The sequence below is a fragment of the Pleurodeles waltl genome, chromosome 5 (assembly GCF_031143425.1).
Source record: "Pleurodeles waltl isolate 20211129_DDA chromosome 5, aPleWal1.hap1.20221129, whole genome shotgun sequence".
NCBI classification, from domain to species: Eukaryota; Metazoa; Chordata; class Amphibia; order Caudata; family Salamandridae; genus Pleurodeles; species Pleurodeles waltl.
In genome coordinates, this window is record NC_090444.1 from 50263721 (window position 1) to 50290053 (window position 26333).

General features: G+C 43.9%; 1 protein-coding gene across 5 annotated transcripts in view; it reads right to left on the bottom strand.

The window, feature by feature from the left end:
* Positions 1-26333, bottom strand: part of LOC138295324 (balbiani ring protein 3-like) — a 137154-nt gene that overhangs the window by 17231 nt on the left and 93590 nt on the right. For 4 of the 5 annotated variants that reach the window (XM_069233548.1, XM_069233546.1, XM_069233547.1 and 1 more), the window contains 9 exons: positions 26107-26247; positions 16669-16812; positions 15097-15237; positions 13512-13655; positions 11527-11688; positions 9353-9499; positions 6867-7010; positions 6080-6229; positions 1428-1568 (listed from right to left, as the gene is read on the bottom strand). In XM_069233548.1, the coding sequence (XP_069089649.1) occupies positions 1428-1568; positions 6080-6229; positions 6867-7010; positions 9353-9499; positions 11527-11688; positions 13512-13655; positions 15097-15237; positions 16669-16812; positions 26107-26247 (1314 nt within the window). The remainder of the gene's footprint in view (positions 1-1427; positions 1569-6079; positions 6230-6866; positions 7011-9352; positions 9500-11526; positions 11689-13511; positions 13656-15096; positions 15238-16668; positions 16813-26106; positions 26248-26333) is intronic. The other variant, XM_069233545.1, reaches the window with a different exon arrangement.

Consider the following 26333-nt stretch of genomic DNA (forward strand, 5'->3'; position numbering starts at 1 on the left):
TGTACTCTGTACATTGGGAATACTATGACATCTTATTCCTTGCTTAGACCTTTCTCGTAGGGTGCAGGCATCACTAGTCCTACTGTTGTTACATCTTGATTAATCCAATGGGGCCTATACTGGGATTCTCTAGTTACATAATCAGCAAGCTACAATAAGTCCAGAATGCTACAGCCAAACAAGGCCTTATGCAAGACACAAAACACACTACTCATACATTACACACCAACCTATGCACCTATCTACTCAAAGAACTGGACATCACTATTAGGCCTTGTCAAAGAGTAGGAACACACTATAGAAATTGAACAGTGAAAACAATGATGTATACTTCTAGATGTACATTACTGAGGTACCCAACCATATTTGAAATATGAATTGATGTGAGCAAAGTTAAGTGCCTTGGGTATTCAGTCCCATTCCCTCGTCCCATTCCCTCATCCCCTCCCCATAATCCTTCACTTCCTTGACAATGATCGGCAGTTACACTAACATCACTGAGACTTTGGGTCTCACTTAGAGGTCAATGGATGCAAAGAGTCCACCGAAAAACAGTGGTTGCCCCATCCACCGCTCTTGATATTACAGAGTTGGGGTACCACAGGGTTGTGCCACAGAGCCTTGTGTATAAAGCTCTTCTATATCAATCAGCATTGTTGCAAATGCCAGAGCCAGAAAGGAGCCAGAAATGAGGATTAACATAATGGATTGGATGGGCAGCAGATAATAAAAGAAGAAGGAAGAAAATGTGGATAGAGTAGATACAGAATGAAAAGATGTGTACAGGAAACACAGAGAAATCAGGAAAGCAAGATGGAGGTAGAACAGAGGGAAACAAAATTAAGGATGGTGAAAGGAGGCTCAGGCCTGGCTCTCCTCCCATGGCAGGGGAAACCAAGGAATAGGGAAGGACATGGGAGAGAATAGTCCAGGTCATGGAAGCAGAGCTAGAGGGGTTGTGGTTAAGACATGGCATGCCATAGTTGTCCATATAATAACATATTCAAAGCAGCATGACGTTTTCAACTCATTTATGATTTTTCTAAAGAACTCTCAAACTCAACACCAGGCATATAAACTGAGAGTGTTCTTTCCAGTGACGTGTAATGTTGTCGGGGGTATCTTTAACTTGTACTGCTCCTAGCTTTGTACGATGGGGTACAGCAACATCTCTAGGCTGTCGCAGTGACTATGAAATTAAAACAAAAAGGCTACTGAATGGCCCTTTTGAAGTATGTGGGCGGTGATCCAGTAGGCAGTTTCTCAATGTTATCTAGAGTGCTCAGCTTCAAACAATGAAGGGAAAGAGAAAAAGACTTGGGACAGGCACTTCATCTCTTCAAGTACAACAAATAAATCATTTTTGCCAAACTAATATCTTACTTACTACATATTACAACAGATGTGGGTATGAATGACACCCTTACCTGTTGCCGGCTCCAGGCATTTATTTCCACACAGTTGGCAGCATTTCTTGTTTAGTGGGCAGTCTCCATCATCCTGGCACTCTGGCTTGCCCAGGGGAAGCACGCACTTGGCGAGGATAGCTGGGCACATACCGGGCTTGACTGAAAATGATAACAATTGTTATTCATGGAGTATACACCATGCATCATAAATGCCATAGTTCCAGAGGATCTAGTTAGCTATGGAAAGTCCCTACCTAGCTTCTGCCCCCCCCCCACCTTTTCCTATCCACACTGTGAGCAGTGCTTAATTTGAGCCAGTGGTTTCCCGTACGGGGCACAACACTTTGGGGAGCTGACACTTATTTTACTGCCTCAAGCATTTACTGCGAGCAAAAGAGACATAAGGGAGAAATATGGGATAGCGTCATGAATGGAGAAAGCAGAAAGCTGCAAATCCCTCACACCCCAAACAATCATAGTGACTACAAAGAAAACAACTACAAAATGTATGCTACTTTATGTATTTTCATATTTGCATGTTCTCAAGTCTACCACACCAGACGTTGGCCCAACCAATACACCCCTTCCATTTTCTACAATAAGGATATCTCAAATTTCCTCCCATTGTTTCATTTACTTGACCCATGTTCTGTTGTGACACATGTGGCTGAAAATAGTAGAGGAGAGACTTTTTCCACTGAAAAACATAAGGTAAAAATGACAGGCCACATGCAGAGTTTCCTTATATTAACTCTCTGAGCAATTCTCATTTCAGATCAAAGATAAAAACAAAGTGAAGCGGGCCCAGAGCAATGGCAGCCTTTGCGAGGAGTACCACAGTAGTACAACCATTTAAAATGTTCAAATTACACAGGGGGAATAATTGTGCAGAATCCTATTATTTTGGTAAAATCAAAGAAGTATTTAAAAATGGGGCTGGATGAAGACCTCTTGGAGTAATTCCAATAGGAAAAAAAAATAGACATTTAAATAAAATAAATCATTGTGGAGCTTAAATACTGTGAATGCGGTCCCAAAACATTCTCAGTTACCACCAACTTCAAGTTGGTAGTAACCCATTCGCAAATGAGAAGGGGTACCCTTGGATCCCTTCCCCTTTCTGAATGGAAGCAAAAAATAATTTAAGAGCACACAGGGGTCCCATTGACCAGTGCCTACTCTTAAAGAATGAAAAGAAAACTTTTCAGTGTTCTTTATTAAAAACATCCTGTGTTCCTTTAAGGTAAACGGGCTTGTTAGACCTGGCATCATTGCCTCTTTTTGCATCTGCTTCCCATGTTTTGACTGTGTACTGGTCTCTGTTTTTGGTACTTTGGGCACTTTACCACTGCTGACCAGTGCTACAATTCAAGTGCTCCCTGTGTAAATTGTATGTGTAATTGGCTATTCCGTGAATAGCATGTTTGATTTACTAGTAAGTCCCTAGTAAAGTGCACTAGAAGTGCCCAGAGCCTGTAAATCAAATGCTACTAGTGGGTCTGCAGCACTGATTGTGACACCCACATGAGTAGCCCTGAAAACATGGCTCAGACGTGCCACACAGTGTCTGCGTGCAGTTTTAGCCTGACAATCCGACCTGGCACGTGTACCCACTTGCCAGGCCCAAACCGTCCCTTTTTATACATGTAAGGCACCCCTAAAGTAGGCCCTAGGTAGCACTATTGGCAGTGTGCCATGTATGTTAAAGGTGAGACATATACCGATGTGTTGTACATGTCCTAACAGTAATATACTGCCAAATTCAGTTTTCACTGTTGCAAGGCCTATCTCTCTCATAGGTTAACATGGGAACTGCCTTTAAATATCTTTTAAGTGCAGTTTCTCTTTGGTAGCAGATTAGGTTTGGAGTTTGGGGTCTCTGAACTCACAATTTACAAATACAACTTTTGGTAAAGTTGGTTTTTAAATTGGCAGTTTGAAAATGCCACTTTTAGAAAGTGGCCATTCTCTTGCTTAAACCATTCTGTGAAACTGCCAGCTTGTGTATTCCCTGTCTGGGTCAGACTGACCATTGGGCTATTTGTAAATCTCCACTAGACAGTGACACAGAGGGAGCTGGATGGGCTGTGCCTCCCCTCACACAAAGCAGTCTCCAACCCACTGGTGTGTGTCTGGAGCTAGGCATGGGCAAGGCAGGATCTTGTGAAAAATAGATACTTTCCTTTGAAGTTTGCCAACATCAAAGGCAGAAAGGGGTATAAATAGTGGACCCAAACCCCCAGACTTTAGATTACTTCTGGAACTAAAAGGAATTTCTGCCAAGGAGAAGAGCTGAAGAGCTGGAGGAGGAGTACTGCCCCTTTGCCTGTGACTCTGCTTTGCTGGGTTGGCCTGCGGTTTCTGCTTCTGCCTGAAAGAGGACAAAGACTGGACTTTGTGGTATATTCCTACTTGTGAAGAATCTCCAGGGTCTTGGACTGAGTTTGTCTCCTGCTTTGAAGTCTCAGAGCCATCGAAGACGTCCTATGCCAGCACCTGGACTCTCTGCTGAAACTCCTGCCCTGCCAAGCGGAGCCCTATCCAGTCCCTGGGCAACCCAGTATTACTCTATAGAAGAGGTAGCCTTGCTCAGAGAAAAACTACTTTAGGAATTTTTCACTGTTAGGATATGTAAAACCAGTGCTTAATTTGTAAAAGATTAAGGCGGTCATTCTGACCTTGGCGGACGGCTACCGCCGCCCGCCAGGCGGGAACCGCCATGCGGCCACAATAACGCGGCCCACATTCCAACATTCCCGCTGGGCCGGCGGGCGCTAACCATGTTAGCGCCCGCCGGCCCAGCGGGAATGAGGCCGCAACACAGGAGCCGGCTCCAAATGCGACGGGTGCAGTTGCACCCGTCGCGCTTTTCACTGTCTGCCATGCAGACAGTGAAAAGCAGGCCGGGGCCCTGTTAGGGGGCCCCTGCACTGCCCATGCCAGTGGCATGGGCAGTGCAGGGGCCCCAGGACACCCCTTACCGCCAGCCTCTTCCTGGCGGTGTAAACCACCAGAAACAGGCTGGCGGTAAGGGGGTCATAATCCCCAGGGCAGCGCTGCTTGCAGCACTGCCCTGGCGGATTATCACCGCCGGGGGAAAATCGGCGGGACACCGCCGTCCCCGGCGGTGCGACCACGGCTTTACCACCACGGTCAGAATGGGATATGAAGCACCGCCAGCCTGTTGGCGGTGCTTCCGTCATTCTTGCCCTGGCGGTCCAAGACCGCCAGGGTCAGAATGACCCCCTAAGTGCCAGGGCCCAAGGCACTTCAAATGAGTCAACTCAAGCTGGCACCACCGACAGCCCTGCCGCTACTGCCGAATGTCAGCAGCAGCATTACCTATATTCTAATTTTACCAACTTTAAGTCAACATTGCACTGATAAATTCAGTAGAAGTTTAGACACATAGCGCCACTTTGTGAGGTAAAACACTGATGGTGCCGTTGTTCAGAAATTGGTGCTGGTGCTGAGCACCAGGAAACACTGGCACAAATTAGGCACTGTGTAAAACTTATGTGCACATGCCCTATTTTTTAATTGCCATGCGCCCTGCTCTTTGAGCCTGCAGGGCTTATCTCAGGGGTGACTTTAAGTACAAAAAATGAAGGTTTCTAACGGACAAAATGTTTTATTGCCAGACGAAAATTTCAGTTAAAAACTGCAGTAGGGGCTGAGACGTTTTACAGTGATATTTTAGTGGGAGGTACAATGAGCGCTGCAGCCCACTCATTTAATTTGCAGGCCTGGGGTACATGTAATACCATGCACTAGGAACTTACACGTAAATGAAATGAGCCAATTAGGTATATGCCATGCTTATCATGTTTGGAAGGGAGAGCATAAATACTTCACCACTGGTTAGCAGCGGTTTAGTGCCAACAAATTGTGTTCAGCAAAAAACAGGGTAGTGAACGCAAACATTTGGGGGCATCCCACTCAAAAGGTGTCAGGTCTAACGGTTGCTTAACACGGTCTGAAGGACTGAGTTGAACAATTATTTTTCATGCACCTGGATGAGTAGACACATACAATTTTGAGTCGAGAGGCTGAATAAAAGAGGTGTGTTTGTAAAAACCTTAAGGTTTGAGACGTGTGTCACAAAGGTGTTAGTATATTCAAACAGTAAGGAATGATTGATGAGAATGGGCTCTGCTGGGACAACATGCTTGGTTTAAGTTGGGATTTCATGCAATCAGACTGTACAAGCAGGACAAAAGATTTACTGACGTCATTACATGCAGAACAAGAGTCAGCAGGTTTTGGCAGAACATTTTCTCAGTAATTGAGCCCACTCTTTATACACAAAACACCTCCTTTTGTGGGATATATGTGAATGGTAGGAAAAGAATGAACATTTCTTGATGAACTTTGTAGTAAATTAACACATTGAAAGGGACATAAATGAAGTGACTTTTGTACTGTAATTTGGTCCTAAGTACAGATATGTGCCAAGCTTTCTAAAAGGTGGTAGTAATTCATTCTGATGGAGACCATATAGCTCCCCCTTCCACGAGCCCCTCCATGGGGCCCGTGCCTCCCCCTCCATGACCCCCTGCCTTATCCTACATGGGGCCCTCTGTCCAACCTTTTATGGAGCTCCTGCCTTCCCATCCATGGGGTCCTTGCCTTCCCGCCATGGGGCCACTGCCTCTCAGTTGTCCCATTACCTGGCAGGGCCTTCACGCACTGCTCCCCACAGCCGAACAAACAGCACTTCTCGTCAGCTTTACACTGCGCATCACTGCTGCACCGCGGAGGGGGGAGGTAGCCGCACTGTTTCTCCTTTTCTAGATCCAGCGGGCAAAATCCTGAGTTCCCTGAAACATAAATGGGGCCATAATGTTATTTAAAATATTCAGTAAATTATTAAAGATCTTCGAAATGCAGGCTAAGTCCACACTCTTGATGTTCAACTTAGGCATTCTTCATACATGTGTCAGACATGATGAAGGCAACTCAGATATGTGTCATGGGCAGACATTTCCATGGGAGAGCCTGTGAGCAGTTCTTCCACAGGGCTCCAGGTAAACACGCCTGTGGCCTTCAATACAGAACAGGCAGACCCCTCTTTTAATTTTGCAAGGTCTTGGTAGAGGAAGCAGTGGACATTCTCAGGAACAAAAAGATGCACTCCAGTGACTCCTGACATCAGAGCCCTGTTGTGATGTCACACAGTCAACAAGGATGACAAGGGACATGCAATGGAACACAGAGTCGTCAGTGAAGTTACAAAAACAAGATGGGATCAGATCAATAATTATTTGTGGCAATCATATAAGTAGGCAATTACACTGCTTTCCTACACTTCGAATTTTGGCTTGTCTCAATAATAATTATTTGATTTCCTTTGTTTTAATATTCAAGCTGCACCCCTTACTGGTTCATGTGGAAAGCAATAATGCATTTTGGCCCGACAGTGTCAAAAAAAATATGCCAAATAAATAAATGAAATACCAATAGGATCCATGCACTTTATTCCACAATGAGAGCAGCACTTCTTTTTGCCTCCGCAGTCACTGTCGTCCTTGCACTGTTGAGCAGGGAGTTGTAGGTTACATTTGGGGGGTTTTGGTGGACATGTTCCTGGTTTCACTGAAACTGAGAAAAAAAAAACTGTGTTTGTTACTGCATTATGGTTTAATAATATTTTATGTATTATTGTTTAAACCACAGACCATGACCTTTTCTGCGTGGTCACCCTGGGTGTTTCCCTTTTTGTTAGAACCTGTATTTTGCTAGTGTTAGACCTCTATGCAAACATTACTAAAGTGCCTGTGCTCCCCCTTTAAACTTGGCCACAGAGGCATATTCCTAATTAGTATGTTTAACTTACTTAAGCCCTGAGTATGTGGTACAAAATGTATCCAGGGCCTGGAAGTTAACTGTCGAACCCCAACTTTTGTGTGGCTGAAGACTTTCACCATCTTGGAAATTATCAAAGTGGTAGAGATGGCCCCCGGACCCTTTACCCCAGTAGTTACAGCATGCCTGGAGTCATTCTTTCCCACTAGCTAGTACCAAGCATATGTGATGCATTTGAAACACTAACCTCAGAACACTTTCTGGACCTGAGGAAGAACAGAAGATGACTAGACTGGCATTTCTTGCAACTGTCCAGCTGACCCGTGCGTGTACCTGAACTGCACTCTCTGTGGGCCTCTGCCTGACATGCTACACATCTCTTAGTGGAATTGAAAGGACTAAGGGCCTGATTTAGATCTTGACAGAGGGAATATGCCATCAGAAATGTAACGAATATCCCATCCACCATATTATGACCGCCATAGGAATTAATGGGATCGTATTAAGGCAGATGGGGTATCCGTCATGTTTGTGGGAGAGTATTATCCTCCACCAAGATCTAAATCAGGGCCTAAGTTTAGAAGGTAAAATCTTTGACCAGGATGAACCTGGATGGTGTAACCGACCCACAATACATTGTGGTCAGCATCAAATTGCACCTAGGTCCCGGTTTACTGCAACAATTGAAAATTATTGGGACGTTATGCTTCTTGGTGCTATGCCTACTTAAAACTGTAAAAAAATATATATATCTCCAGTTTCTCTTGCAGGATTATTGACCTGTAGGTGTCATTTTGTTCATTAGATGTTACGTTCTATATCATAATTTGTTTCTTGTATTGTTTTGCATGTTGACTTTATTACTTTTTCAGTACTGCACATATACTTTACACAATACCCTAAATTAAGGGTGGCTGCTCTGTGCTATTGCTACTAGGGGGTGGAGCTTACGTTCATTTAGTGACTTTAGTAGTTCACCTGTCAAGGACTGTGTTTATTCCCTGAGGTAGGTAGTCACCCACCACATTTAATAGTCCAGTATTTTACAACTGGGAAGAAGAGAATGTTCAAAACCTATGCAGTTATTCTAATGCTGCACGAATGCCCATATCTTTAATACAATGGGCTTTAGTGATAGTAAAATTGGGACTTTTCTCTGAGTAAGAAGGGTCTCTGGAACACCCTTGCATAAGCATTAGGAGCAGAAAAAATGACTTGGGCTCTTGTCAAGTATTAAAGGTGGAAATATTCGGCCTGGCCTCAACCTAGTTACCATTCAGTTCGAGGCTGCAGGGGATATTTTGTTATTTAACAGCCCTTTGCATGGATTCCAGTATAACACAGCCCACAAAAAAAACTCAATTAGTCTAACACATTTTAAAATAATGTGGCATCTGTGACTTCTTGCCACAAATAGCTCTGAGTGCTAGAACAGAAGAATATAAATCTAGGTTAAGTTGCAGGTGAGTCACTTGTGCTTACCCTAAAGTAGTGAAAATGTTTATCTGAGCTCCACATGGATTCTGCACATCCTGTTGTGTTTGCACTTCAAGGCCCCGCTTACAGCTTTCGCACCTCCTCTTTCTGCTAATGTTGCTATTGCAACCTGACCGCTTTGAAGCCCAAGACTATGTTGCCCAGGTATTGAGTTCTTTACCGGTATTACAAACATTAGGACCCATTTATGAATAAACCTTCACAAATCCTCACTGGAGCAAAATTGCTTCATTTGGAAATGGAAAGTCCCAGATTTCATCTCATCGTTTTGAACTGCAGTTCACACATACCACTGGGAATCACAGAGCACATATTTGCACCCTTAAGAACCTCGAGGGAAAATGGGTGAGACAATGCATCTCCTTGAGGTTGACAACAGAATGTGCCAATTCTTTGTGACTGTGCTTGCCAACACAGCACCTTATATCATTACCAGCTGATGGGTAAAGTGGGAGCCATCTGCATAGAATAAACTGGGCTCTTCATAGCCACCAGCACTGGGCAGAAAAATGGGCAGTCCAGTAGAGAAGTGCATGCTCTCCCCCATCCGACTACCTTTTCTGTGTGTTCCACTTGTGGCACATTATAACACAGTACAGGCTGCACTGGAAAGGTCCTACTAGCTCATGAAGTCTACTCACCTGCCTCGGCACATTCCATCCTGCAGTTTCCATGGCAGCAGCATCTCTGAGTCCCTGGGCACTGGCTGTCGCTGCTGCACTCGGCAGGAGCCGGACGGGCAAACAGACAGATGGACCTGTTGAAGGCCGGACAAGACCCAACTTTATCTGAAACAGGAAGAAGTCAGAACGGTGTCAGGAGTGTATGTGGTTTTACAATAAATAAAGTATTGTTTAAGAAAAAAGCATACATTTAAAAAGCAATCTAGCTTACCTGGCTCTTCGATTAAGCAGTACACACACAAACAGCGCCTCGAGACCCTACGGGTGATTAGCTGCACTCCAGAGATCACTGATTGATTGCTTACCACTTTGATTGTCAATTAAAAGTAACACAGATCCTCCACATTAACAAGGTTAAATCTTGCAACTTAGAATATTATGTGAATTTTGGCCCAGTTAATCCCAAACCAAGGAGTTTTGGTATTTCTTAGCGGAGGGGAGGGGGGGGGGGGGGGGGTAAAATCAAGTTGGTACACTGGTATACTTGTAACAGGGTCTTTGAATTGTTCATTGTGACTAACAAAAAATGGCCCAAATAAACCACCTCCTGCAGAGGTGTTCTGGTCTGAACCAGATGTCGAAGTGGGCGGGATCGGAGGGGTACGATGTGCCCATACTTTTTTGAATTACAAAAAAGCGTCCTGGTACTTTTTTTGTAAAAACACAACCGTCCTGGCAAGGTTAATTCTGATACTTTAAATGTTCCAACTGAAGTGTCATTCAGTGAGTCCCCTGTGCTGTGAAGCCAAAGCCGGGAAGGCAGCTAAACAAGCTTCCCTTCCAGGGTGCCTGCTTGCCTGAAAGAAATGCAAATGTGCGCAAGTAGTTAACCTGCACATATAAAGGGTAATCCGGAACAGCAAAGGATGCTTGGGAGCATCCCAATTAATTTAATTGATCGAATGACTCAAAGCTTTGTGATAACAAAGATTTATTTGTTTCAGTGGTAGTGCAAAGAGTTAACAACTGGGCTGTGTGCTTTTAATTGTAATTGTATTTATATAGCATCTACTACCTCTGACGAGGTGTTGAAGGGACAGTTATATAAAAAAAGGCATTATATACAGTCTGGGTATTATGAAAATATATATTTTGGAAGCACCATTTTATCATGAACCCTTTTGCACATTTTTTTGCAGTCTTTATTGTGTGTAATGCAAGTTTAAAATAATGAATTACATATCCACAGTGCTTTCTGTCACAGGCTGTGACCTCGTAGCACTAAAAATACACAAGTCACAATTCTCCACTGCACGAACCAAGATTTAATTCTGTGGCTCCCTAGTTACATGCAGACTGTGGCAGTGCATTCATTAACAGAAGTTTCATAAGGTACCAGAGAGGAACAACTTTTTTAAATTTATGTTTCATTTAAGCTGCACGTTATTTTATATATAGCTACCTGATGGTGGAGGACCAAAATATGTACAGAATATTTTGTGTTTTTTAGCCAAACCTTTGACCCCATACTCACTGACCCCACCCCACTGCATGCAGCATCCCAGTTTCCATACTTTTTTAATGCACTTAGACCTCTTGCCTGAACACTGGTCAGAATTTGTATGAGGACCGTTAAAGCAGGGCATGGAGGTACCCCCTGATATCTGACTGTCCTTCCTGCTGAAGAACAGCACCAGCAGGAGGCCGGCTCCACCACATCCCATCTGAGCCACAGGTCCAGCAGCTAGTTTCTTTCTCATAGGATGGACACAAGATATTCCTCTAAACCTCATCCCTTTCTTTTCAACATTAATCTTGTTACATAAAAATAAAAAAAAACACTTTGCTTCATGAAGTTAAGAAATACTATCATTAATAAAATTACCAGGCCAAGAAGAAATAGCAATGTGTTCACCCCAAAAAATGCTCCCAACTTTGCAATCACACCCACTTTGATGAAGAAGTGTCCAGTGCTATGGCAGTGAACTCTATAAGCATCAGATTTCCCAGAGCCATTGGGGCACAGGACCTAAAGCGGCCACAATGGCAAATGGGAGATTCACAAACCAAACCCCGAGAGGGTATTCGTGTGTTCTTCTGCCTGCCTTTCATTTACTCTCAGAGATCAGTATAGAGTGCCTGTCTCTGGAGCTCAAGGCATCTCACAGTGCAAAATATGGTTATGTCAGTACCTTGCAATGGCTTCTTGCACTGCAGCTTGCAGCCATATTCACAGCACTTCTCATCTCCCAGGCACTGCTGGTCTGTGGTACATGCATTCTTTGGCGGGTTGGGGAAAGTTCTACATGTCGGGTAGCTGGGAGGCGATGGACACAATCCAGGCTTTTCTGAAACTGAAAAAGTCAAGACATTTATTTGTCAAATGTGGTTGAGAGATGCATGAGAATGAGGAATATGATAATCTCTGGCAGTGACAATATGAGAGATGTCCATTGGTGTGTCTCTGTTCTCGTAGACGCAGGCAGGAGGTGGTGTCTTGGGAGTGGATGCTAGTGTGATTGTCAGTCTGGGGCCTGTGATAATATAGAATTGGAGACAGAACCTTTGGTCACATAAAGAGGAGAAGCTGACAGTCAAGCTAATTAACCAGAGGGATGGAGGACATGTGAGTGAAGATGGTGAAATTGCAGATCAAGAAATGTTAGGAATAGCAGGAAAAGATACATAAGTGCTTTACGGGGAAAAAGGATATGCTTAGCAAGGAGCATCATTGACTGTGCACCTCAGAATTCAACAGCAGTGAAGAAGCTCAATCCATGGGACACTGTCTCTGAACTTAAGAGGTTTATTCAGAGACCTTTGGACCACCCACATGTTGGTCCCCAATGTGATCATCGTAAGTTTCTGGGTAATTTGCATCATCTTTGTATTCCCATTTGACAGCTATATCACAACAGTTCCCCAGTGTAGCCCATGTTGACTATGGCAACAGTCTGTTTGAGGCAACCACGGCAAACTTAATGCAGAAATTACAGGGTATTCAAAATGTGGTCTCTTTCCTCCCTGCATAAGCCAATAGATGTCAACAAGGGATCCAGTTGTTTTGGGATGGGAAAAGGTCCCCTGCATGGCTCTGGCGAGTATGTGTCCATACCTCAAGTTTATAGTAGATTCCTGACCCAGGCTCAGCACACACAACAATCACGCATGTGTGCTCTCAGTGGTTCTTTGACATACACAGAGTGAGACCCAAGGTGGAGTTCTGTAGTCTGAAGTGGCACACTATGTTTCCTCATTACTGAGTGTCACTTTGTTTAGCTCCCAGAGCTGTAGAGTACTGATGGTGGTTGAAGCAATAACAAATATAGATGCAAGCTTTTTACCTTCTTTGTCAAGAAGAGTTGCCTGCTGTCCTCATCCACATTTTACTTTCTTTCCAGTCACTATGTCATTCACCCATCCATGTGGGACATGACTGTCAAATGTATATTCTTATCTGCCTACTTTGGAGATGTATGTGGCACATATGTGACACATAGCCATACCCAAAATGGAACCCATTCCTTAAGCGCTACATTCAAGTGGTACTTATGGTGGAAAGTGCCCAGAGAGTACATGTGGATTACAGAGATCCTCCTTTATCACCCATCCTGTGGGGCTTCCACTGTTGTACATGATGTTTGCACACGAAGAGGTTTGTCTGCACTGTTAGTTCCCATACTAAGCATTCCTGGTAATTGGTATTTTCATACCTTACCCCAGAATTAAAATACCTGTATATTTCCAATTTCCCAAAAGGTGATCCAACTTTTACCACAATTTGGAAATTATGTGGAGACGACACTCAAAAGGTTCCCATTTACAGTCACTTACAGCAACATGAATAAGGAAATACAGACAACTGCTGTTGTTCTGGTCGAGATGACACAGATGGAGAGTGCTGGGTGCTGTCAACATGTCCTAAGATCAGAAAGCACTGGAGATGAAGATTCCAGAAATAATCAACCAATCTCTCACAGTTACTATCTTTTATCTTCTGATGACAGCTGAAATACCAGATTGGATACCCGTGGCTTGGAAAGGCGACAGCAAATCACAAGACGGGAAACCATCAGTTGGTTCCACAAGCTATCAGTGTAATCAGCCTAGAACTGCCGGGGTCTCATGCAGCGCGAGCTTTGAGATCTGAATCCTACGTATTGTATCCACTTGTTACCTATTGTGATGTTCGTGCATTCCTGGGTGCAGACCGGGGTGCAGCACTTCTGTGATCCTGGGCACTCGCTGTCTTGCTTGCACCTTGGAGGTGGTGCAGGTGCAGCACACATTGTAGCTGGCACCGGGCACTCACCAGGTTTCTCTGTAAGAGTAAAGCCACAGTCATGAACTTTACTAAACCACTGTATGGCACGTGCAGCATGTTAATCCTTTGTAACAGGCATTGTGTGAGAAGGCCCTGGTTACAAACATATAGCATGTCCACCTAATATATTAGTATTTAAAATATTTAATTATAGATGACATTTGTTAGTAATTACTAGTGCAGTAGGTAACCTGTAATCAAAACAAAAATGAAGTGTTTGTTCACTGAACTCTTTGCAACTGACATCATTTCACCTCACAGACCTCTTGAAAAATGTTTCCCCCAACTACTCAGATAGAAAACCCAGTTTCCTTCCCAGTGCTACCACAAAGCTCTAACATGCAGTAAAACCACAGCATGCCTGAAAATAAATAAAACTAAAATCATGAACACAAACAACAATTAAAGACGTTCAACACACAGCACTTAGCAGGTCTACCTGCAAAGATTCAACATGCAGCCAAATCACATCATGCCTGAAAATAACTAAAACAATATAATACAGTCATGAAGTTACAGAAGAAATTAAAGACCTTCAAGGCCACCTAGGCAGCAGGTCTACAGCAAAGATTCAACATGCAGCCAAATCACAAAATGCCTGAAAACTAATTAAACAATAGAATAAAGTCATGATCTTGCAGACCAAATTAAAATCTTTGAGCACAAATTACTCTGAAGTAGGATCTACACAAAGTCACTTTACAAAAACAGTGATACCATCGAAAACGTATTCAAATGCTGTTAATGAGGACTTAAGAATAACAATCATCTTGAAATGTTACCAAAGATATACAAATCCATAAAAGAGAAAATCATGTGACCATTCAGATTAAATACCCCCTCCCAAAGAAAAGCCCAAAAGCCAGGTACAAAGTGTAAATAAAGTGGAGTAGAAATTAACTCTTGGAGCAGAAAATTATGTGATGATGCTTAAAATTGTAGTCAGCTGATATGGTGTAATAGAGAATATGGTGTACATCAATCTGCCTTTGAAAGTTAACAAAAATAAACCCTACTGGAAAACGTAAACACAAACACAGAATACAATTAAATAGGAACAAAAGCATAGCAGAATATTTATTCACTGTAAAAAAAGTCCAAATGCAGACAACGTATGATGGAATACAGAGTAAGTGATCACAATGTACAGAACAAGACCAAATATAATAATAATATATCTTGAGCCCCTAAAATAACAAGATACATGTCTTCAAAACAGCTAACCCTGTCGGAAACTACTCCAAACAATCACTGACTTCATTTGAACTGTGGAAGGAGATACACAGCTGCACCATGGGCGGACAAGCGATGAGAGGAACAGGACACAATAGTTGGTCACACCATCAGAATGGTGGAAGAAGAGGAGGGCACTCGGTCACATGCTCCCTGTGAAGGAACATTTTAGATCCATTAGCGTTTTCCTGTGGGTGAGTAATACCTGTAGCCGGATCCTTGCACTTCAGTCCACACTGGAAGTAGCAGCACCTCTGAGTTCCTGAACAGTCACGGTCAATCTTGCACTGATCTGGTTCAGCCTTTTTGCACACAACTGTGTCTTTGGGGCATGCACCTGCTTTCACTGTAACAGAGGGAGTTACATGGTTCAGCACTCTTTCCTCCCAGGTGCACATTAGAGGCTTAATGGGAACCAACATCAGGCTCACACCAAACACAACAAAAGTGCTTACATCTTAGCCACACTTACACCACAACCATAACAATCTTAAATGAAAAAAATGACATTTTTTGCTCATGCACCAAAGATTTACTTTTCTCTGTCCATCGTTTCCTGTCACACTAGTCTCAAAGAATTACTGGGTGCTGTAAGTAATGCTGTATGGGCACCGAGGAACAAAACTGATACCATGGAAGAACTTTACCAAGGCTGGGTACCCTCTGGTATAAATTCTATAAGCACGTAGTGCACCCTGTGGTGGACCTAGTGTGAACTGACTGGACACTGATAGGTAGTACAGTGTCACTGCCATCATGATGCCCAAGTTAAGTAAATACTGTTAAGTGTGACAGCGCTGAGACCTCCAGTGGACAGAGTGACAAAATGGCTTGTTTATGAACGGATTCCTTACTGTTCGAAGGAGCGTCACACGCCTTCAGAAGTCCACAGAGGCAGGTCATTGACGAGAGATGCAGGAGTGCATCCCATCGAAAGGGTCATGGTGGACGATGCATACAAATTCTGTAAGCACCTAGTGCACCCTGTGGTGGACCTAGTGTGAACTCCTGACTGGGCACGGCTAGGTAGACAATGCCCCTCTCATGCTTCTCCTCTCATTCCTCTCTTCCAGGATAGACAGAACTAAGCACTAGCATACATGACTGAAAAAGGATAACTGTAGGTCCGAAGACCTCTGGGGGAGCACAATCAAGAAGTCCCAGTGTCTGCACTACAAATCTTACTCAAGAAGGCATCTGTTGTCCGGAGATGAGGCTGGAGAGATTGTATATCAAAGAGATGTAAATACTACATAGAAAGTGAGTGTATTTCATCAAAGATGTACTTCTAGGAACTGTAGATATGGCGAGTAACATATGAAATGATCCTTCAGAAAAACAATATGCGTAGAGCCACAAACCAGCAGGGATGATGGAGACCACAACAACCATCAATGGAGGGAAACAAAAATGTTTCCCATTCACAGCCAGTTTCAGTGCCATGAACGTGAGCACCAGAGTGGAAGTAAGAAGAAATGCTGCTGTTCCACTGGAAATGTGACACAGATTGAAAGTGCTTGATGCTGTCAACAATTGCTAAGATCAGAAATCACTGGAGATGGAGGTAACAGAAATAATCGACAGATCTCTCTTAGTTACTCTCGGTTTTGAGATGACAACTGAAATACCGGATGGGATACCCATGGCTTGGAAATGGGAGATCAAATCAGAAGATGGAACCCAGCAGTTGGCAGTGCTAGATTTAGGAATTAGCATCCTGGAACCACAGGGGGCTCACTTTGAGATCTAAATCCTACATATTGTATCCACTTGTTACCTGCTGTGATGTTCGTGCATTCCTGGGTGCAGACCGGGGTGCAGCACTTCTGTGATCCTGGGCACTCGCTGTCTTTCTTGCACGTTGGAGGTGGTGGAGGGGCTGCACATCTTGTACTTGGCACTGGGCACTGGCCAGGTTTCTCTGTAAGAGAGTAAGTCACAGTCATGAAAGTCACCGGACCATCCATTTGCAGCATGTTAATCCTTCGTAACAGCCCTTGTGTGGGAAGGCTCTGGTGACGAACATGTTGCATGTCCACATAATATATTAACACTACAAATATTTAATTGTAGATGACTTTTGTTACTAATTAGTTCTGGAAATTGTGTAGTAGATAACTTTTAATCTAAACAAAAATAAACAGTTGTTTAATGTTGCAAATGACATTATTTCACCTTACAGAGCCCCTGTGAAATGCTCTCCCCACTCACCCACACATAAAACCCGGTTTTCACAGAGGCCTGTCCCAAAACCTCAACATGCAGTACAACCATGGCACGCTTGTAAATGAATGAAACTAAAATCATGAACATATAGAACAATTAAATGCATTCAACAGACAGCACTAAGATACCAAGGGGCAGATTTAAGAAAAGTGGTGCTGCACTTAGTGCAACGCCAGTTTCCTTGCGTCCCTTACCGTCCCCACTACCGTCACCATGTGTGCCCATGACGCAAGGTAGGGGGCAGTAGCGTCATTTTGCCACTACCCTGCAGAGTACATAGGGGCCCAATATAAATAATGGAGGCCACCTTTTAACGCCTGTTCTGAGCAGGCGTTAAAAGTGCCAAAAAAATTAAAAAAAAATCTGCCCCCCTAACAAGGGAACGACCACTTTGCATACATTATGCCTGGCGCAGGCATAATGTGGTGCAAAGGGGTACAAAGTGGTGCAATGCATGCATTGCACCACTTTGTAAATATGGCAAAGGGAAATGGCCACCTTAGCTTCAAAAAATTACGCTAAGGCAGCACTAACGTGGCTCTAGGCCCTCTTAAATCTGCCTCCAAGTCTACAGCAAAGATTCAACATGCAGAAAACCCACAGCATGCCGAAAGATAAAAAAAAAAGTAAAGTTGTGTTCTTAGAGAACAAATTAAAGACGTTCAACACCACTTACACAGAAGGCTTATGTAGGAAAGTCCTCATTTTTGCCCTGGTCACCCCCAAACTTTTTGGACAGATACTGGTGGTTACTGACTCTTGGCTGTGTCTTGGGTACTGCTTACCAGTCTCAGGGCCAGTGCTCTGTGTAAAGTAGATATGCAAATTAGGCTAATTATAATGAGCAAAATGAACCTACCTATAAGTCCCTAGTATATGGTATGGCATGTAGGTTTATGGACCCCAGCATGGGTAGTGCACTCATAGGTGCACTGCTGAGGTGCCCAGTGTCATCTTACTGGCTGCTTTTAAATTAAAGTTACATGCAAATTCTACTTTGGAATTAAAAGTACTTCCAAAGTCTTAAACTTCCTTATTTTCACATATAGGTCACCCCCTAAGGGTTGGGTGCCACGTAACTATAAGCAGGGACCTTATAAAAATAGTTTTATAAGCCCTGGTGAGGTAAACAGCCAAATCTGTTTTTCCTTCATTGTAGTGAATGGCCTCCATAGGCTAGAATGAGGAGACTTTATTTTAATTTATAAAGTCCCCTTAAGTGACAGCTACAACAACACGTTTGGTATCAAATTAATTGTTATAATAAATCCCATAACTTACAATTGTTAGATTTAATATAACTTGCTCAGGTAAAGAGTTTTAAACTTTACCTAAAAAGTTGCCAACTTCAGCACTGCAGTGTTTTTGCTGCTTACTCTGATTGGCCAGGCTGCCTTGATGAGGTGTGAAGTGGCCTGGCTCAACACAAAGAGATGTGCCTGGGGGAGGAGATCTTCCCTCAGCAGATGGGGAGGCAGAAAGGTGGGAGGGCTGCCAAACTGGTCTTCAAAGGCAGGGAAGGACATTTGGAGCAACCCAGCACCTCCCTCACATCCTGCAAACCCAGACAATTAGGTGCCCCCTTAATTAGATTGTTTAGGACTTTTAGCCACACCAGTGGGTGGGCTCAGCCAGATGTAACCTCCAAAAATAATTTTCAGCCATGATGGATTTTTGAGGAATGTTGCTCCCTAGGATTGATTTTTGGCACACTTCCCAGGAAGTGGCCATCACAGGGGGAAGGACCCTGCACCTGACTGGAGAACCAGGACCCCCGTTTGTCACCCAGGGGCAAGGATAAAACTGGCAGACTGCACCCACACTTCAGATTGCTACTAGGAAGAACAACAGGAGAAGAAGGACTGCCCTGCTGTACCCCTGACCTGCACCCGGACACTGTACTCTTGAGGACTGCACCAGCTGCAAACTTGTTAACCAGAGTCCCCTGCACCATCTCCTGAAGAAACTGTCCAGTGGCCAAAAAAGAGCATTTCAGAGCTTCTGGAACCTTGGGGTGAGCTGTGGACCTCAAAAGAACCTTAAAAGAACATTTGGGAGAAGATCTAGAAGTTTGGAGAACTTTTAGAAAAAAGCTCTATAAAGGGACCGACCTGCCGCAGCAACTCTAGCCGGCTAGCCTCAAGCACGACCTGGTCTGACTTGCAGGTTCTTCCCAGTGAAGAAAATCTCATAAAAAGTGACTAAGTCCGAATGTAGGAAGTTGACCAGGACCTTCCAGGCAGTGTATCCAAAGAGGGCTCCAGGGACGTTGGATCAAGATTCAGGTTTGCCCCGTTCGAAGGATTTTCACCTCGAAAAAATGACTAAGTCCGAAGGTAAAAATCTCCACCAAGGGCTCCCACGACACGTATCCGAGGAAGAGTTCCACGTGGATGGATTGGATTGGCGATTTGCTCCCGCTGAAGAAAATCTCCAGGTAAACTTTTGACCGAGGCCTCCCACAGGCTGTAGCCGAGCAGGACTCCATCGTGGTCAGCCTTAAACTATGACTTTGCCCCGGTCGAGGTGCGAACAGATGATCAGAATGGCGCTATCCGTTTCTAAGCGCTAAAAAGCATTAATTCTTTAGAAATTCATATCTCCAGTTTCCCTTATCTGGTTTTATTCATTTTGGTGTCATTTTAAAGCTAAAACTATTTCCTAATTTTGGAAATTGGTTTTGGATTTTGGAACAGTTTCTGTGTTTTATTTAATTACTGTTTGTGATATTTGAATGCTTTACGCATTGTCTCCTAAGTTAAGCGTTGAAGCTCGTTGCCAAGCTACCAAGGGTTGAACTAGGTTTAATTTACTGAGACCTAACTGGACCTAGGTGGAGGTCAGTGGCCTATTGCTATGTGTAGGTACTTACCTGCCCTTACTAATAACCCATCTTCCAACAGCCTACAACAAGGACTCACTATGCAGCAAACCAACAAATTAATCCATGATGTTACAGAACAAATTAAAAACTTCCAATACGACTTGCACACTCTGAAGTAGGATCTATAAAAAATCAATTTCAAATAAGTAGTGAGATTGTCTAACTCCCAATCAAATACTGTTACTTATGAATAACATTCAGTATCTCTGGAAATGTTTCCAAAGCAGTGCAAATGCAGAAAATAGAAAGTCGTGACCATTCAGATTGAATGTCCACTCAGAAAAGAATGTCCAAACACAGGGTACAAAGTGTAAATAAACTGAGGTAAACATAATCTGTTTGACTTGAAAATCATGAGATGATACTTGAAATTATGGTGAGCTGGCAAGTATAAAAATTCTGATTAAATAAGCATCTCATGTACCTCAATCTGCCTTTGAAAGTGAACACAAACACACAATGAAATTAAATTAAACTACTATACAGGGACAAAAACATAGCAGAACATGTATGCACTGGAAACAATTTGAAATGCACAGAACCTATGATCATATATGGAGTAGGTTATCATAACTTAGTGTATAAAACTAAATTCACTAACAAGAACTACCTCCTTATGCACTTGAAAAAATTAGGAAAAAAAGAGCTAGTCCTGTTGTTAACTACTTCAAACAACTGCTAATTTCACAAAGTTTAAGTGTGGATAGGAGATCCATAGCTAAGTTAGATAAAGAACAAAGAAGGCAGGAACAGGAGAAAAATAGCTTGTCATACCATTAGAAACTCATCACTTTATGTTAAAATTATACTTTAATGTCTATATCCAGCAAATCTGTGACAATACTTAACTGAAATAGAGAAGAGGAGAGAATGAGAAAAAGAGAAAGAGATCGTAAGAATTTGTTTACATAATGTACAACAGGAACTTGAAAGGACAGAGAGCATTTAAACAGCCCCCTCAGAAAATGCCAATTTCTTTCCAAAGCATTCATAAATTCTTTGGTATTTCAAACTAAACAGATGTCACCTCTTTTGCGCTTAGGGTCATTGTGGCATTCAGCCATTAAATTGAAGGTTACAGGGCCAGTGCTAGGCATGGGCAGCTGGTCCGGGTGCCACGCTCAGTCCACCAACATGGGTCCTCAAACCACTGGTCCCTCCAGACCTGGGCTGCGTACCTTTGGTGCACCTTGGCGAGTCCCAGGGGAGGAGCACCTCTCTTCTGTGCCTCGCAGGCATGTGTAGAACTTCGAGGAAGAGGGGAAGGGGCCCACCTCCCCTGGGCATCACAGCACTGGAACACACCTGTGAGGCCCAGAGGCGGATCCCTTCCCCCCTGGGCCTCTAAGCCCCACACCATAGCTGCGGCATGTAGCAGGGTTGGCCTGCAATTTTTAATCGTATCAGCTCACCACTCAAAGGCACCACATGATGCCCACTGTCCTGCTTTTTGTCGACCTCAGAACTTTTAACTCGTTCAATGGACAAGCAACACTCATGATTTCAGCTTTTTGTGAGCTGTAAAACAGATGGCTGTCAGTGTCAAGAAGGGAAAGGTTACAGCACAGGAGGGTTCCTGCACCATGCATGTTCAGAAGCACCTTCCACTATCAAAATGCAAACAGCCTTGAAAACAGCTGCTGAAATACATTTTTTAGTTTTTTTTGCATATTTATGTATTACAAACTCAACCCAAATATATTGGAGTGCGTTACATAAGCACCGGTTGCATTATACAAGGTTATATCCCTTTGTTAGGCAGAAGAAGATTAAGGACCTGATTTAGAGTTTGGCAGATGGGGTTACTTCGTTCAGAACATGACAGATATCCCGTCAACTTTATTACAATTCCATTATATCATATGGAAATCGTAATATGGAGGGTGGGATATCTGTCACGTTTGTGATGCAGTAACCCGGCTGCCAAAGTCTAAATCAGGCCCTAAGTGATTTGCTCAAAGCCACAGGATGTGGTCTTGACACCGAGACTTGAACATGGTTCCTGAGTTCCAAGTCGGCAGCTCTGGCTGTAGCGCACATCCACTCCCCTCCAATACATGCTCAGGGCCTGTCCAGGGAGTACACCCATGGTGCCTATTTCTTACATTAAACCTGCTTCACAGTTCTGCTATACTGCCCGATCAGTGGACAAGGCACAGGGAGAGTATCATTTGCCCAGGATGAAACAGTTGGTTAAATTAGTAGACCCAGGAGTTCAGTGCAATGCTACTTGGTACAAATGCTATATATTTACCACTGTACTGCTTTTCGGTGACTATACCATGTAACGGGGCACCTCCCTCCTCCATGGTAATAGTAAGTGAATATTTTTAAAATCCTGATAGCAGTTTTTACAATGAATCAAACTACTTCTAATGTCGCCAGCAAGGGAGCAGCAGAGCATTAAGTTAATAAAAGATGATTGCCCAAGAGCACACAATTTGTCCAAATGGGAGGCCAGGTTTCAAGCTACGTCTCCTAATCCCACGATTCCAATAAGTCCACTAGACCACAACTGGGGTCTAAGGGATTCTGGTGGCAAAGGGAAGGGGCTACCCTTTCCATCTAATTGTTACACTGTATGGGCCCTTCCCAAGCCTTTCAACACTGTGTTTATGTCTACCATAGAAATCAGAACTCAGATTAATTGTCAAATATTTTAGTTCCACAGCTAAAAACATACCCACCACACCAGGTCCTGTGGTAGTGGATACTTACTGGACGGTATCCGTGATAGATACTGATATTTACCACTGGTGTTTCAAAGCTTAAGACTATTTCATTCTATTTGGATACCTGAGTACATTTCCTTAACGTGTTGTTCAAAGTTTGCAATCGGAGCAGGCAAGGCTTACCCCAGGAGGTGGCAAAGGGATTAGAACTCAAATATAGTATCAAGAGTAATCACACTCGATAAACATAATCTCCAATTGTGTTACCTTTTTACATGGCCTGCTTTGAGAGGAGGATTTAGAAGGAAACCCTAAAAATCCTCTATTTGACTTAGTTCTCATCCCCAGTAAACATCTTCTGATGCTTCTCCACATGTGCAGTGTGTCTCCAAAGGCACAAAGTGCACTGTGAAGTGATAAAAGAAAATTGGACATCTTACTTGACGCTCACGTTGATGGCTGGGAACCATGGCTGCGAGGCCCAGGGAAGGGGACTCTCCTACCATTGCACTTGGAAGCACCAGACCACAGTTCTGAGGCCCAGGGCAGTGGGGCCTCAACCACTGCGCCTTAGGGCACTAGACTATAATTGTGAGGACCAAGGGATAGGATCACCCTTCCCTGCACCTCTCAGCTTGGATCACAGTGGGGTGTTCCAGGTCGACTTCATTGCTGCAAGGCCCATGGAAGAGGGATGCCATATTCTGGGTTTCCTCATCTGAGCGTGGTAGCACAAGATCATGGTTGTGAGGCCTAGAGCACTTTACCCTACACTTCATAGCCATGGCTTAACATTGTAAGGCTTTCGGGAGGGCCCCTCTTCACCTGTCATCGCCATGGGTCAGTACTGCAAGGCCTACGGGTAGTGGGCTCCCTCTCGTATACCTCTCAATGCTATAACCATGACTGAGAGGCCCTGGAGAAGGTTGCCATGCATTGGTCCCCTCCCCTGGGCTTTGAAGCTCTGGGTCATGGTAGAGTGGTCCAGGGGCGGAAACCCCTTTCCCCTGGACTTGCAGCGCTACACCATGCTTTCAGTCCCACAAAGAGAGCTCTCCAGATCTAGGTCACCTCCCTGCACTAGACCATGGTGCGGGGCTTAGGGGGGTGAAGGTCCCTAAACTATGCCATGTTGCCACAGTGAGGTATTACAAGGCCTTGGGGAGGGCCCCACTTTCCAGGGACCCATAGCTAATTAAGAGACCAGGGTGTGTAGCTAACTGAGAGACCAGGGAGGGTTGGGGAACCATCCGGCCACATCCTCTAGACCCAGTTTAAATTTTCTCTGCGCTGTACCATAGCCCTGTGCATGGGTCCTGGTCAGGGGCAAAGCCATCAGTAGTGGTTGTATTTGTATAACCGAATAACGATGAACTGAACTAGTGCAACAGGCACAGTCGCACTGGTCCAATGGGTACTAAGTGCACAAAGTTCCCCATTCCCTGTTATTTTACTGTGCAATGGATGAGAGTGAGGAGACACTTTTCACAAGGGCCCATGATACCATTGTTGTGGTACTTGACTCTCTTCCATTTGTCCTCACAGTCATACACCAGATCGAGGACCTTGTCCCCCTGGACCTCACATCCATGGATAGTCACTCACTGGAGGATGCACCCACTAATTAGCTTAGCAGTGCTGAACTATGCCAGTGAGGTCGATGGGGGGCGATAGACAACCAAAAGGGCACCAGAGCAGGGGGAAAGGACAGGAATGCACTGTATTGCTTAAATACAGGGTATTCCTGTTCTTTCCCTCTGATGCAAGGCAGTGCAGTAAGGTGACCTGCTGTGTTGCCCTGCACCACAAATTCATAAATGTGCCCCTTAGGTTTCTATGCCCATCTTTGATTGTGACGCTAGCCTCAAAGAAATACTTGATGCTGTAAGTGATGCTATACGGGCATCGAAAATAAAAAATTATACCCTGTAAAAGCTTTAATGAGGGGGGTGCCCTCTGATGCTCAGCAAGTAGTAGTCAGCAACTCAGCCTCAGAAGATGTGACCAATTCCCATCAAGTAAAATATAACACAGACAGCACTTTAACCTTTCTTCTTTTGTTTATCCAAGAATATAATACCGGTTGCTTTTCTAGGTATAGGGTAAGGCTGGCAGTGATAATCTGCTAATGTCGCAGCCCATTTACTACATTCATTCTTTAGGAATCTGCTTTATACGTTTTCAACATTAGAATCATTTTCAACATGTGGAAATGTCTCAGAGGTTACACATGTGCAGAGCCACAGAGTATTACTAATATGGATGAAGCAGATAGATTCTATTCTCAGGCAGGTGGTAATATACCATGAACCACATGACACAACAGTAACAGTAAATAGGGCCTATTCCTTGATTATGCCTGGTATTTATACAAATAAACAGAAATAAAAGCCCACAATTCTCCCAGTGAGAAGTTATTTGATAACCTTGGGGACATCATTTGGGGTCTAGTACCTTACCGAGCTTCCCTATGCGCCTCTAAGAAAACAGTATTACATGTTCTTTCCTATACAGAAAGAATCTGTGGCTGAAATGTGAAGAGATGGAGATTGTGACCCATGAGGAAGGTGGAGGGAGCACACGTCAGAGAATGGAGAAATACAATGAGGACAACAGCCCCAATACAAATCATGGCTCTTTATGTACGGTGCAAAGGCTAATCAGACACGGATGATGAAGGACTTTCATTTTGGAAACTCTTTATCATCTCAAACTTTTCTCATACCATCCATATTGTTTCGAATGCGGTTTCTGCTGCACTCGATCCAATAGTACCATCTGGATCAAGGAAACGCCCTTTCGGGTGCTCGCGCCCTCCTTGGGACTGTTTGGGGCTACTGCGTCATAGCCTGATGGATCTGACTCCATTCTGATTTTGTCCTCGGTGCTATAGTAAATTTCCTTAACTGACCATCACTTGGTCTGTAATCTCTACCTTTTTCTGGAACATCGTGAGGAAAGCTGTGCGGTGTGTCGGTCTTTTCGATTAAAGAAAACACTATGCGATCGAAGGGCACGAAGACTAGCGATGGTGCCCAAGCACACAGAGTCCACCACCGACACCCTCGTAGAGGAGCAGGCACAGACGGCAGTTTCAATCCCAGACTTATTTATATATATATAAAGAGAGAGCGAGAGAGAGAGAGAGAGAGAGAGAGAGAGAGAGAGAGAGTGAGTGCTAGTTGCTGTCAACATTTGCTAAGATCAGAAATCACTGGGTTGTCAGAAATAATCAACAGATCTCTATTACTTACTCTCGGTTTTGAGATGACAGCTGAAATACCGGATGGGATACCCATGGCTTGGAAATGGGAGATCAAATCAGAAGCTGGAAACCCAGCAGTTGGCAGTACTAGATTTAGGAATTAGCATCCTGGAACCACAGGGGGCTCACTTTGAGATCTAAATCCTACATATTGTATCCACTTGTTACCTGCTGTGATGTTCGTGCATTCCTGGGTGCAGACCGGGGTGCAGCACTTCTGTGATCCTGGGCACTCGCTGTCTTGCTTGCACCTTGCTGGTAGAGGGGTTGCACATCTTGTACTTGGCACTGGGCACTGGCCAGGTTTCTCTGTAAGAGAGTAAGTCACAGTCATGAAAGTCACCGGACCATCCTCAGGCATTTGCAGCATGTTAATCCTTCGTAACAGCCCTTGT